The sequence below is a fragment of the Haliaeetus leucocephalus genome, unplaced genomic scaffold, assembly GCF_000737465.1.
Source record: "Haliaeetus leucocephalus isolate CR32 unplaced genomic scaffold, Haliaeetus_leucocephalus-4.0 Scaffold140, whole genome shotgun sequence".
Lineage (NCBI taxonomy): Eukaryota > Metazoa > Chordata > Aves > Accipitriformes > Accipitridae > Haliaeetus > Haliaeetus leucocephalus.
Window position 1 is genome coordinate 14162566 of NW_010972576.1, and position 14193 is coordinate 14176758.

Genomic DNA, 14193 nt, shown 5'->3' on the forward strand with positions numbered 1-14193 from the left:
TGAGTAGTAGAACAATGAAATAAGAAAACAAAAACAAGTTCCCTACAAAAACAGAACACAAAACAAACCTGAAATGGGTCAAGGCAGTCAGAAGACCCTTGAGGCAGAATATATGTAACAGATATTATGAAGAGCACAGACATTGCACTTAGACATTTCCTAGCTCGTACACTGAAACAGAAATGTTAGTATACACTACTCACCATACTTCTTTTAGAAGAATAGATGGACTTTACACACCAGTTATTCAAGGCTTAATATAAACCTAGCCAATACATTTTATATGGACAAATATATCCTAGGTGCATAAAGGAAATCAAAAGCAACTGAGCGCTGGCATATTTATTGCAAATAGCCCTGCATTCCTATCTGTAAGAAGTCTGTCATGCAAGCTATCCTTGATTATCTGCTAAGAAAAGTTACCATCAGGAAACTTTGTTCATACTATTTTTGATAAAACCAATGTTTTTCACATTAGTACTGTTTCATCAAGCCACTTAGTCACCTTCCCGCTTAGTTATTTCTCCTGCTTTATCAAAACCGAAAAGCTGAACTGGCCCAGTTGCATTTAAATCAGCGCACAGATCAATAAACATCTGGTAGCCTTTTCTCCAGTTGAATGCTTTAATTCTGCAACATTCATCAGAAACTTGGACCCTTGAAAAGAGGATTACCAGTAGAAGACAAAGACAAAGGCATAACTGTATCAGCCTCGGGATTTCTGGGAGTCCACCTGCCACACCTGAGCAGACATTCATAAAGATAAAGAAACTGCATCATGCTCTTGCTTTTATTTAGAAGTATATAGGTAGCTGGAGAGAGGGTCCATCTACCATGTCTATAATAAGGGAGATACAGGCAGAGCAGAAAATTGTTACATGACAACTGTTATTTGTCCCTGTGACTCCTAGACATTCAAGAAAAACACTTCAGGAGTTTTCAGGGTATGAAGGTAAGTTTCAGGAAGCATAAGAAAAAAAATCATTAGCGTACTGGTCAAGAAAAAATTACAGACACAAATCTGAGTAGAGTGCTACTAAAATTCAGTAGTGAATTTAAAGGGGTTTTTCCATTCTTATTTTTGACATTTTATCTTGCTCAAAATAAACATGCAAAACCACTTAAGATGTACATTCATTGTCTCTGAAACTATTTCCTCCTTGAGATTTTATCTCAGTAGAAATATGCTTACTGGTTGAAAGAGTAAAAGATTAAGCAACACAGAAGTCCAGGAGGGAAGAGGGCATCCAAGCCTGTTTGTGAAGTTGCAAATAGATGCCACTAAAATGAAAAATAAGCAACGTTAGTGATAAAAAGAGTCAAAACAGTTTTGTTTTACTGGCTGCTGATTTAGGGAGAAAAGTGCTCACCCAGGGGCAAACACTTCTTTTGATATTATTAACCAAAGCACCATAACATGCAGATACACACAAATACTTGAGCAGTCAATAAAAAGCACTTAAGAAACAAACTGAAGCAGCTTAGAAGGAAAATACAAATACAGACAGCTGGTGTTTAGAATTAAATACATGAAACACTTTGTTTCAAGAAGTCATAAATTACCTCCATAAGCAAACCCACAGCTTTGTTTACAAAGGAACTGTTTCCTACCCTCCCCACCCTCAAATACAGAGGTGACCCACAAATATAAAACTGGAGATAAAACAGTAGTGCAAAGTGCTTGTCCAAATAATGACCAACTAAAAACGTGGGGAAGCTGCAAAGTAATTTTTTAAGAGCTAGACTGACCAGCAAGGATACAATGGTGTTTTAGAAAATTCATTAAAGGCTACTGTGTGTGCTAAAGATTGAACTCAGATTCCACTGCTTTCAAGTAGAAAAAAGTTTCTCCATGGCAGCAAACACCAGTAGAGTACATGTTGAAGAAAGACATAGATAGTTCCAGGATTAAGGTTAAAAAAAGACACAACACCTTTGGGTGTAAATAGGGTATTTCAACAATAATTCCAAATTTTTTTTAAGCAATGTTGCTCAAAACCCTGAGAAGTGTTGTCTTAAAAAGACAAGTACCCAGAAGTGCAGAACTGGTCGCAAGTGAGAGGTAGCTCGTTAGTGGCTCATGTTACGCAGGATTTTCGAAGTCTGAACTATGGCTCCTGACAGAACTGTAACATGCTTGGCTTGTATGTATCTGCCTCAAAATCTGACACAAAAAATACAGCACATGAGAAGAAACACATTTGTATACTATAACTTAACTATATGAATTGGCTTTCTTGTCATTCATGTGCCCGTGAGATCCGTTTCCTCTTTGCTACAGGAAAAGCCTGAATATGTTCCCACATATAAATCATGTAGTGCTGCTCCATATGATGAGCTAAAAAACCCCCAACTACAGCAGTACCCAAAAGATCCAATATGTTTGAGCTTCAACAGGAGTTAAACCATCAGTTATGCTGCAGTAAATCAAAAGTGCTTTCCTATTAAGTAGAAATGAAAGAGAATGCAGTAGAAGTTATAGTATTTATTTTTCTTCTCTATAACATACCAAAAATATTAGCTTAATTTCTTGGAAATTGTGGGATGGATGAGCTTAGTTACTCATTATAAACACAACTTGTGGTATGAAAATAAAAGTACTATAAGTAATAAAACACCCAAAAAATTTCTCAGGAAATGGAAGAACAGTGAAAAAAACCCAACAAATTTTGCTTGACCCAAAATAACAGATTTTTATCTTGGCTACAAATGTAAATCTCTGTTCTATTTACCAGTTCAGTAGACCATTGCTGCTTTATCCCATCTCCTTCCTTCACTCTTACTTGGATACAGAAAGGCACAAGCACATCCTTAGGACCGAGGAGACTTAGCTTTTCTTAATGTTATGACAAGAGAGTAAAAAGACATCACACACACGAAAACATTTTCACTGTTAGTACTGTCAGGCTGCCAAGAGAGACTGCATAATCTCTTTCCTTGGAAGTTTTCATGACCTGACAGAACAAAGCCCTGGGCAACCCCACCTTAATTCAGTGTTGGGCCTGTTTTCTGCAGGAATTTGTACCAGATGACTTTGTAAGGCCCTATCTGAATTATTCTATGAATATGCAGCCCTTAGCTCCTTCAGAAAGTCTCTCTACATATCTCCAGAACAGCACAGCAGCAGTTGTGTTGGCTACAATTCCTGTATGACGAGCACCAGTATTCTACTGTCATTTAGTTTTTCTTCCCAATTGTGTTTCTACATGCACCTATTATTTCTTAAATTCTGTAAGCTCTTTGGAGTTTCCTTTTGTTCTGCATTTGCATGCCTAGCACTTGGAGTCCTGGATTTGTGGCTAAAGCTTCCAGAAAATACAGGAATAGAAATAAAATCAAAACTAAAGTAAAATAAAGAAAATGACTGAATATAAGACTCAGGTTTAAGGACTACCTAAAAAGTAAGATACACTTGAGTGACAATACACGTAGTTTCTTAGTAGTTAGGAAAAACAGATGGAAAGACTAAAATGTAATGCAAATGACCAAATAGATATGGCAGGTCTATATATCCTTCCCCTATTATTGTAATGCACTTCTGATTGTAAGGGAATGTGGAAGAGAAAAAAATCAAAACTGTTTAATTTTTAAGAGACTGCCTAGATTTATACTGCTGAGAGGAAGGAAAGGTATCATTTCAAATCACCATTCTTCAGATGGTGTATTCGACAAGAGAAACAACCATCAGATTTTACTGGAGAGAGAAGGGAAGAATATTTTTGCTAAACTGAGCATCTATTTAATGCAGATATACTCTTAGCCACTAGTTATTCTTTGCCAAAACAAACACAGGCATAACTCACACACTACCTTTCAAAATCATTTGAGTCATACCTTTAAGCTAACATGCCAAGATGGAAAAAGCAGTGAGAGCTGCCTGCATCACTTTCCAGTTACCTATTTCTCACTGGCAGACTGTTCTTTTTTACTATTTTTCTCCTAAGATAAAGGCTGTTTGCAGTTCTGCAGGTGAGTCATGGACATTGGTCTGTTGTGGTAACAAACACCACAGAACCGAAGGAGCAGGAGTTGGGAGAGACATATCCGGCACAAGAAGAAATAACTTTATTGGCATGTACATCAAAGAAGCTGAAGTTCAAAGCAATAAAGTTAAAAAAACCCAAACCCCAGCAACCTTTCAGTTAATTCTCATTCACTGCATTGGATTGTTCATCAAAATTAATAATATGGCATATGCTCTAACACCGTGCACTAGCTGACAAGCAAATCAGAACACCTGATGAACATGTCAGACCCCTGTGCTTGGAAGCGACAACATAAATGCCAGTAACTGAGGTTTGGTGGGTACTTTGTTCCTGTCTAAATTTTAAAGAGGAAAACAAACACCTGGAGCAGGAGAAACATGCAATCTGACAAATACTCCCACCTCCAATTCCCAGGTTACTTACTAGGTCACTTCGAGGTGCTTCCTGATAGTCTGCTGAAAAGCAGGACATTGAACTTCTTGTGCCGTTGCTATCACTGGCTTGCCGTGGATGTTGTGCATATTGCCTGTATGTAGCACTCTTCGGGGTCCAGCGAAACAGGTTGATTGACTCACGAACACAACGCTCAATATCAATCTCTGATCAGGGATTTAAAGAAAAAACAAGTAATGTAATTGTGAAAAATCAATAAAGCCAATTAACCTAGCTATGACATTGCTAAAAATATATATAGATATCCTTCTATACCTCTGTCTGTCTGTTCCACCCCTGCCTTAAAAGGCACATAGTTTTCAAAAACATTTTCCCATTCAAAAAAACCACTCTGAAATTTTTTATGAAAAACTAGCAAAGACATTTTGAGCATTATTTTTATCCCTAGTTATGTATGGAAATACAGCAAGCTATTTAAGAGAGCATAACAGAACTTTAACCAATGCAAAGACAGGAATATAATTGAAGCCTCATCATTGTAAGGCATCTTCATTAAGTGTCTTTGCAAGTCAGACTATTGACTCTTAAATGTAAGTACATGCAATACATCGAAAGTACATTTCATGCAATGTATAGACACCAGAATTTTTGAATCAACTGTCTTATTTGTCAGTTAAATACTACTGTGAGCTAGACTGAAAGCTTTCAGTTGTTGAACTTTGTGTGGCTTGCCATTTTGACAAAGCTACATGTTATTGGTTTGCTGGAAAACAGGAGTTCTCAACACTAATTTGTGCTTGATGGCAAACACAATGGATTTGGTTTAGAGCGCAGAGAGAGAGAGAGAGAGAGAGAGTCCAAAACCCAAGCACACATTCACAGTGAAACACTCTGGCTGAAGGAGTGAAGTGCAGTGTGTGACAAAACACTACACATCTTGGTAGGAAAGCAGACACCCATCAAGTGGGAAGCATCCTAAAATAAACTGTGGTCAAATAAAAATTCCCAAAGCATAATGAAAAACATATGCAAAATAAAAAAAAGTAAACCTATCACAAATATTTTTGTGATGCAAAGCATCCCACATGTATCTGTCTTGTAACAAGATGTAACACAGAAATCATTCACTTTTCTATCACTATAAAAAGACTGGTTAGTTTTGCATCTCCTGTCTGAAGTCTCATGAAGAGAAAAACTATTCTAGCTTACATTTTACAACAAACCTAGTGTAGTTCGTCAGACAAACAACAGGTATATTAGCACTTTTCTTGTGTCTGTCCCAAGCATCTTGGATTATTCATTGTAGCACTCAAAATTTAGAAGATTGAAGCATCAGCTTCTATGAAAAAAAATAGAGGCACTGTAACCAAGCTTTATCTGTATATCTCAAAGGGATTCGATGCATTGCCATCAATCAGGGAGTTACTCCAGAAATCTCAGTCATTTAGCAAGGTGGTGAGCAAAAGAAGCTGAAATTGAAGATTGGGGCAGAATATTCCAGTTGGATGAGGTTATTAACTTTGTTTAAAATCTGAATGATGTGATCTATTAATCTCCCATCCAAAAAGCTGTCTGTATTCAGGCAGGATACAACCTACAGCGTATGCTTTAATAGCACTGAAGACAGCATGCTTACATGCTATCTTTCTCCTGAAATTCTGAAAAATCTGGGACTAAAGCTGTGGTTTACCCAATTTTAGTTCTAGCTCTAAAACCTTTTTGTGGATACGAAAGTAGATCACAATTTTCCTTAACCATATCAGGTTCCTTCGCTACTTGGGATAATACTTGCCAGAGATAAATGGACAATGCAGTGTCTCGGCAGTAACAATTTTTCATTCTGTGATGAAAACATATTAGATTTTTCATTTTGAATAATAATTATAATGGAATGTTGTTATTTAGTATCATTCCCAAGGAAAATCCATGAAACTGGAAAATTTTACAGAATTTCTAAATTCAGGTAAAGACAGCAGATGCCTTTCACTAGTTATTATTCCTAGAACACACTCTGAAGCATGGTCATTACAGTCACACTTTCTCTACATTTCTGAAAACTCATTTATAAAAAGTTGAGAACTTCAGTTCAAAACCATAGTATACTTATGGGTTTTGGTTTTTTTCTGTAGAGACTGCTATAACTGTGAGTTATAGCCCTGTCTCCTAAGATTCTTAACTAAGGAAATTTTAGCAGTACTTTGGTAATAAATGAGATGAAAGCAGAATTTAGCCAGTAAAAAAAAAAATCTGAACAGCAATAATTAATAGCATGAGAAACATTTGGTTGTGAGAGGGCATAATAGCCTACAAATATCTGAAATTGAAAACAGAGAACTGGGGGATGGAATAGGAATGCTATGGGCAGTAGAAAGTTACGAAAAAGCTGAAAGCAGAAATTGAGATTGACAGAGTTAATCATTGAGACAGACTGTCAAAATATTTTTCCTAGAAACAAGGTCTGTAATTCCAAAAGGAATCCATTTAGACAAGTGGGAAATGCAGCAATGCATTTCCTTAAAAACAATAACCAGTCCTCACACATTGGGGTGTAAGTAAAAAATTTAGGAGTCTGTTGTTCTGTGATTCTTGGCTGTTTGGTTTCTCATTTCTTCTAAGCAGCATTTCAGGAGGACAGTGGCCATGGCTGAAAATGAAATTCCATGGAACAAGAGGGAATTTTAAATGGTTGAGAAGGAGGCTGGCAAAAGCCTAACACCAATTTACAGTCTGCTGATTAAATAATCTGCTTCTAAGTACTGCAAAATAAAAATGTAACAAATAGATTGTGGTTTCCACAAATAACAATAAAAAAAGTATGCACATAGGTACGTGTATGTATATGTATGGGAATGGTCAACATTTATCACCAACAAGGGAGACAAGACTATTGGCAGTAAAAGAATTTACTTGCATTCTTTTTTAAAAAACAATTAGTTTCAGGATACTGGAGATTAAGACAACATTAAATTAGTGTAAATATTTACAGAATATTTATTAGTCACATTGCATGAAAAAGCTTCACACTTGGGTAACCTTCAAGCCCATCTTCACCCTTTGTTTGAAATTTTGGTTTAAGAAAAATCACTTCCCCATCAGTAACTAAAATACAATGCAATCTTTTGCAGCCTTGCTGGATAAGATCTTTCCTCCTCCTTTTGGCTAATAAGTAAGCATCTACTGTACTGCTTCAATTCTGATTTCTTCCCATGCCCTTTCAAATATATGCCAAATGAGTCAGTCTCCAACTAAATGTCCATCTTCTGTTATTGCACCAAGACTGCATTCACACAGTATTAATCCTGCCTATACTCTTCCTGCTCCCAAGTAACTGTATTACGAGCCAGAAGACACTAAAGTTTACACATTATTAAAAACATACTGTTGGTATATCAGAAGTGTAAATATATCAGACAGTGCCTAGATTCTTGATAAGGACTACGAACAAATGAGAGTACCTCACCAGGATGCCAGATTACTTGTCATGTGCAAGCAACTTAGATGAACATCCTTCTGAGAGCAGGCTCTGTATAAATCTCAAGGCATTAGCAAGAAGTGAACAGAAACATGTAGAAAAGACAGGGAGGGCCTGCTCACTCATGGACATGTACCTATAACATCTCTGTGCTCTCCAAGGTCCCAGCACTGGGGTGTTTTGTAGTTTAAAAAGCACGTGCCTTCCGTTTTTATTCGTACAAATTACTTTGCTGAAAAATCCAGAATGAAAATACACTGATATAACATGATGTCATTAACATGAAGTGAGTACTGAAAAAATTTAAGCCTAACTTTAAACATAGTATAAATACTAGAAAAATAAGCTTCAAAATCTAGTACACCTTCAAGCAGTCTGGTTTTCAAGAAGTACAGAGCACCTGCATTTCAAAAAGCCAAAGTTGGCACCCAAGTACTTAGGAACTAAAAATCACAAGGTTTCATTTTAAAACATTGGTTTTAGGAGTTCTGGCTCAACTGAGCTCAAGTATTTCACAGTCAAGCAGCAATCAAGCCTTACAGGAAACAATTCTATGGCACCAGCTAATTACTCCATTACTTGGCATCAAGAGACTTGAGATTTCTAGATATGCAAATAATAGGGGAACTGAAAAAGGTGGGGATGGGGAAGTAAACCAAAAGAGATCTAGCAGTAATATCCTGGTTTTGCCATGGCCCCATCCCAATATTAAGCCTATTGAAATATTTTTCTCTTATTCTCAACTAAACTTCCTGGTTGCTCTAAGATGTTACTCATTTTGCTCTGTTCATGCTAAATTATCACTCCCTACCACACTGCTGCCTCCTTCTGTCAACAGCCTCAACTGAAAAGGATGGCTCAGCCTAACATAGCTGCTTTTAAAGCTACATATATATTTAATGTTTATTCTTATAGATATGGGAGAGAAGCAGACCGCACTTGAAACAGATGTTAGAAAGAAAGCATCAGTTTAAAGGCAATACACCTGTGACAAAAGCACATAGAATTTTTTATTTTTACAGCAAAACCGGACATGCATATGTTGTTCACAGCAAGTAAAAGCAAGTAATAGAGAAAAACATAACACAAATGGTTCTTTCTTAATGAAAATGTACACAGACCATGTCTTTGTGTGCAGTTAATCAATTCCAGAGCCCTTTCCTTGGGTAACAGGACACCAGTTAAGAAATTTGGCCAAAATAAACTGCTTCTGCATTTTGGAAACAGCCCAGAATTATGGGCTTGGTTTGACCTCTCCATCACAAATACTTTATTACTACCCTGCCAGGCAACATCAGGTTTCAGCACACAGCCACATAAATAGGCCAGAAAACCTCTCTGCTACAAAAGCAGGGAAGCTGAATAGGTCAGTCAGTTCGATCTCATGATTCCTGCTCTCAGAAGAAATAGAAGTGAAAGGCCATAAACCTTTTCTTTTCTGATGACATACAAAAAAATACACTAAACCTAGATATTTAAAAGGGCAAATCTAGGAAGAGAAGTGACATGCCTATCCAACATCTCTGCATCTATTACTGCCAGAAGGTTACTATAAACAAAAATGTCAACGCAAAATTGTTGTTCTTATATAATTTATTTCATACGTTATAGGATAGTTATGTTATTTCATTGTTTTGTGGATAGTAATTTGCTCTTACACACATCAGCATCCCTTTCAGTGCATCTTGCAACAAAATTTTAAAGGCAACATAAGTATCAGTCCTTTATTTTAAAACGCTTCACCTAATATGATAGAAGTCTTTGTTTTTTTTCTACATGGATGCAAGGTGTGCGTCTTTCAAGAGCTGCCAGGAGGACAAGTGCTGTCAATCAAGGAGCCATCATATTTTTTACGTAATACAGCAGGCGTACAGAAGTTGCACTCATCTAGAAAAAAAGATTGGATGCAGAAGCAAAGTAACAAACTATAGTACTATGCCTTCAGAGAGACTGCATGTTGCATGGCTGTAATAAGGATCAATAATTTCAATGCTGCAGTGACAGGCTACCTTGTCTGACAGCATATTACTCTACAACTCTTTCAGTATCCTGGAAAAAAAAAACCCTCTCTAGACAGCTCTCCACAGTCAGTGTTCACTACCTCTGGATGATATTGCCGTTTTCAGTGTACATGAGACAGTTGTCTTGCTGTTGGAAAGAAAAGACAGCAATTTAAACTATTCTTGAGCCTGAATGCCCACAAAAGGCGGTCAGTGTATCAAAAATTAAATAGTCCAGGCCCTTGCTTGGTGGCAGCACATCAACCATCTGCATCAGGGTTCAGAAACACTTGGAAAAGAAGGACTTTTGTTTTTATGTAATGAAATCACATGCAATATTCAAAGAGCAGAAAAAGAACTTGTCAGTCTCTTGTCTTAATCCATAAAAGAGATGTCTGAGGACTGGTAAATTCAGAACGTGTCCAAAGAGTTCTGTAGCAGAGGGTGTTATGAAGATAATAATTCAAGTAGATATGACATATCTATGCAAGATGCTGACACTTCTGCTGAGACCAACAGCAGGTATGTTTGCAGCCTGTGTATAAACAAAAGAAGCTGAGAGAAGAGTTATTGAAAGTACAACTACTACAGTACCTGTAGTTATGCAGCCGTCTGGACCAGTTCATGCAACACTTACCAAAGTACTGAGCAATAGAGAGAAGCAGCAGTAAACACTGAGTTATGCAGTCTGAAGTCTCAGGGAATAAAGACCAAACATGAATCCTTACTCACGATTGTAAAAATTGCTCTGACTCAGCAGTTTAGTGAGAAGGTTTCATAAAGAATGCCTTCCAGTACAGAAATGTAATGTTGTCCTGCACTGATAAAGATGAGCAGGGAAGACAGAATGATGAATGATTGTACAAAGAGTAAAGGTTTACTGTAAGTGAACCACCAAATGTCACATGCTATGTCTTACTGAGAAAGATGACCAAAATAAGATTACAAAAAGACTGTAATGTCAGCAAAGCTCTGACAGGAAAGTGTGTTTTACACAGTTTTGAGGTGTGCCATGGCTGTTTAACAGCAGACATTTCTACAAACTAAAAAAAATGTTAAAGACATCTGATCTGGCCCTAACATCAGATTAGGATACTAGCCAACAACAGAAGGACATGAATTCACACTGTATAATGGAAATAGTCAGATGGAGGCTGCTATGCAAAACCCAAGAAATAAACAAGAATAAGAGGAAATAAAGCAGATCAGTAGAAGAATGAACATTATTTTATAGCTAGATGATAACCATCTACAGAAGATGCATAAAAGGGCAGGTTTACAAAACTGCAGGGATCAGCTTAGAGGACAAACTTGTTAGATATAAAAGGAGATGAAGAACTTATGCCACCAATACAACATCCAACAACATTCAATTTTTGAAGGAAAAACATTGTGTTGTCTTTTCTGTCTTGTATGGTTTGTTAAAATCTTTCTAAAACTGACTCAGACATTAAGCAATCTCAAATACTAAACTTACCTCTTTTATCCTAAATCTGTGTTTCACAGAAGTAATATGCAAATTCTGAAGCTCAGTATGCATTAGTAAAGATCTTGCTGTATAAGTTTCTAGCTGGGTGGTAGATATGAGCCACTTCAGCTGTTTCCCAGACATAACAGGTACAAAATTGTAAAAAACTCTACAATCAGAAACTCTGATTAGACCAAATGCTTATAAAACTGATCAATCTCTAAAGAGCCGTAAGTAGAAGACCTTTGTATTAGCAGAGCTCTCCTCTTGTTAGCCTTCAGGACAGTTTTAAGGAAATAATATGAAGTAACTTAGAATTTCTGTTTTTTGAAAAGACAAAAATTCAAGTAACCTTGAAAAGGAGTACCTTTTGCAATGAAAAAAGGATCAAAGCCTCTAATTTGATATATTCGTTCCTAAACCAATACTGGAAAAAACTTTGGGTAAAGATTAATATGGATAAGATATCTCGATCTGCCTAAAGAGATCTGCCTCAACCATGTAACACCCAGAAACTACCATAGAGCAAGAAACATATTATTCAAGACTGAAACATTGTTAATTTCCCACAAATATGGCAACTGTATACAGGAAGGATAATAACCATCTTGCTTAGGTACCCATGCTTAAAACTGCTTTCATTTCTAAAAAACCACTCTTGTCATTTGGAACTACAGTATGTAACTCACTGAGATGCAAAACTTTCAGCGTTTACCGCTAATCAAGTCTTTGCTAGTGTTTTACAGTGCAAAACTAGTAGCTTTAAATACCTAACATCAGGCCAACCTTGTCAATATCAACTTCTAAATGATTTAAAGTTTGCTGCGTAATTAACCTACTTGGAATTCAAGGAAAAAAGTTCCCCTATTCTGTGAAAAAGCTTTCTAACTCCCCCCAATTTGAATTTACACATGAAAGTATTTAAGAAGTACATTCCTAAATATCAAATTTTTATAACAACAAAAAAAGACCACCCCAAAAGTCCATCCTTAAGACATTTTTAGGTTTGTGTTGTTTCAAGGTTACATTCCCAGCAGACAAGTTTGTGGTTCATACTCTGTCACCTTACATGACTGCTGAATTTGTTTCCCTAGAACTATGCTATGGTTAAGTGAGTGGAAAAAAAAAGGGGGTTTTTGGTTTTTTGTTTGTTTGTTTTGTTTTTTTTAAGCATAAGGATTGAAGAACCAGCAAGAGATTATCTAGTTCCTTGCCTTGCTGTGAAGCCAAATGGTATGTGACTACACTATCTCCTACAATTGCTTGTCTAGTTGTCTAGACTTCTTAAATTTTTGCAGCGACAGGTTTCACCTGACACACCCCTGATGGGTACTTAGCCCATTTATCACCATTTTCAGAATACAGACAACATTCTTCACATACAATGTGATCTTTTCCCAGTTGGGATACCTGCCCTTCCTGAACAAGTTTTGCCCTTCAATGCTAACAATCCAGTCTTGAAATTTATTCCAAGCTTGCAACATCAACAAAGTCTTAGCTTTAGGTACAAACTCTAGTTCTCCATGTTTAATTTTGGTCTTTCTGTTGATTTCTACTAAACTCCAGCTCTTAGTATATTAAAAACAAAGAAGTTTGGATAGACAGAATCAAATGCCTCATGCAGATTTATAAAGGCAAGAGTTTTAAGTTCTTTGCATATGGGAATATAGACCAAGGGAATTGACAGCTATCCCAAAGTATGATACCACTGAGAATTCACTTAAACAGACCTTGTTTCTCAGTCCTTACTTTAGCAGAAAGATTTTTCTAGCTCTCAGCCTATACCACCATTCCAATTCTGTATTTAAGTAGTTATGTGTATCTCTATTAACAACACTGGATATACGTGCCCCCAAAATATATCTATCAGAGATGTGCTGCTAATATACATTTTAATCAAGGAATTTTAACACTGCAGTATTTGTGCAGCTCATTTTAAAATCCTCCCCAATTAACAATTAGAGAACTAAAGACTATTGGGAAGACCATTTATACCTGTACAGGCAAACACATTCAGCATAATAAAGATACAGACACCCTATTAGGCATCTTGTTCTGTCAGCAACATTTTCCATAATTGTAAAAGGAAAAAAATCTAGTGCACACTCTTGCTTTCTAAGCACTAGTCTAATCCTGAACCAGTTGTGCTCATAATTTTCATGAAGGGGGAAAAAAAAAAAAAAAAAAAAAAAAAAGGGAAATATTTTCCCAAGACACCTTTGTAAAGAGAAAAAATAATAAGTTGCCACATCTAGAAGCAAAGTTCAGGTAAGAGTGACCTGAATTTTGTCTTTCCATGCCTAAAAATGCTAGTATGTTTGATGGTCTACCTTCACGTACTTTGATTTTTTTCCCAGGGTGTCCTGATTTCAGCTGGGATAGAGTTAGTTTTCTTTCTAGTAACTGATATTGTGTTATGTTTTGGATTTAGTATGAGAAGAATGTTGACAGCAACAACTGAAAGCATCAGTGTGTTAAGTAATGTTTAGACTAAGTAAAGGATTTTTCAGCTTCTCTTGCTCAGCCAGCAAGAAGGCTGGAGGGGCACAAGAAGTTGGGAGGGGACACAGCCAGGGCAGCTGACCCAAACTGGCCAAAGGGGTATTCCATACCATGTGACATCACATCTAGTATATAAACTGGGGGAAGTTGGCCTGGGGGAGATTGCTGCTCAGGAACTAACTGGGCATTGGTCAGCAAGTGGTAAGCAATTGCATTATGCATCACTTGTTTTGTATATTCCAATCCTTTTTATTATTATTGTCATTTTATTATTATAATCATTATTATTTTCTTCCTTTCTGTTCTATTAAACTGTTCTTATCTCAACCCGCGAGTCTTACTTCCCCCCCCCCCCCCCCCCTCTCCCCCCCC

The 14193-nt window shown here is 36.8% G+C and overlaps 1 protein-coding gene across 2 annotated transcripts in view; it reads right to left on the bottom strand.

Annotated features, from left to right (window-relative positions):
- TBCK (TBC1 domain containing kinase) overlaps positions 1-14193 on the bottom strand; it is a 115175-nt gene that overhangs the window by 29646 nt on the left and 71336 nt on the right. For both annotated transcript variants that reach the window (XR_775550.1, XM_010586226.1), the window contains exon 24: positions 4410-4585. Coding sequence is in view for 1 of the 2 variants with exons in the window: in XM_010586226.1 (XP_010584528.1) it covers positions 4410-4585 (176 nt within the window). In the remaining variant the exon portion in view is untranslated. The remainder of the gene's footprint in view (positions 1-4409; positions 4586-14193) is intronic.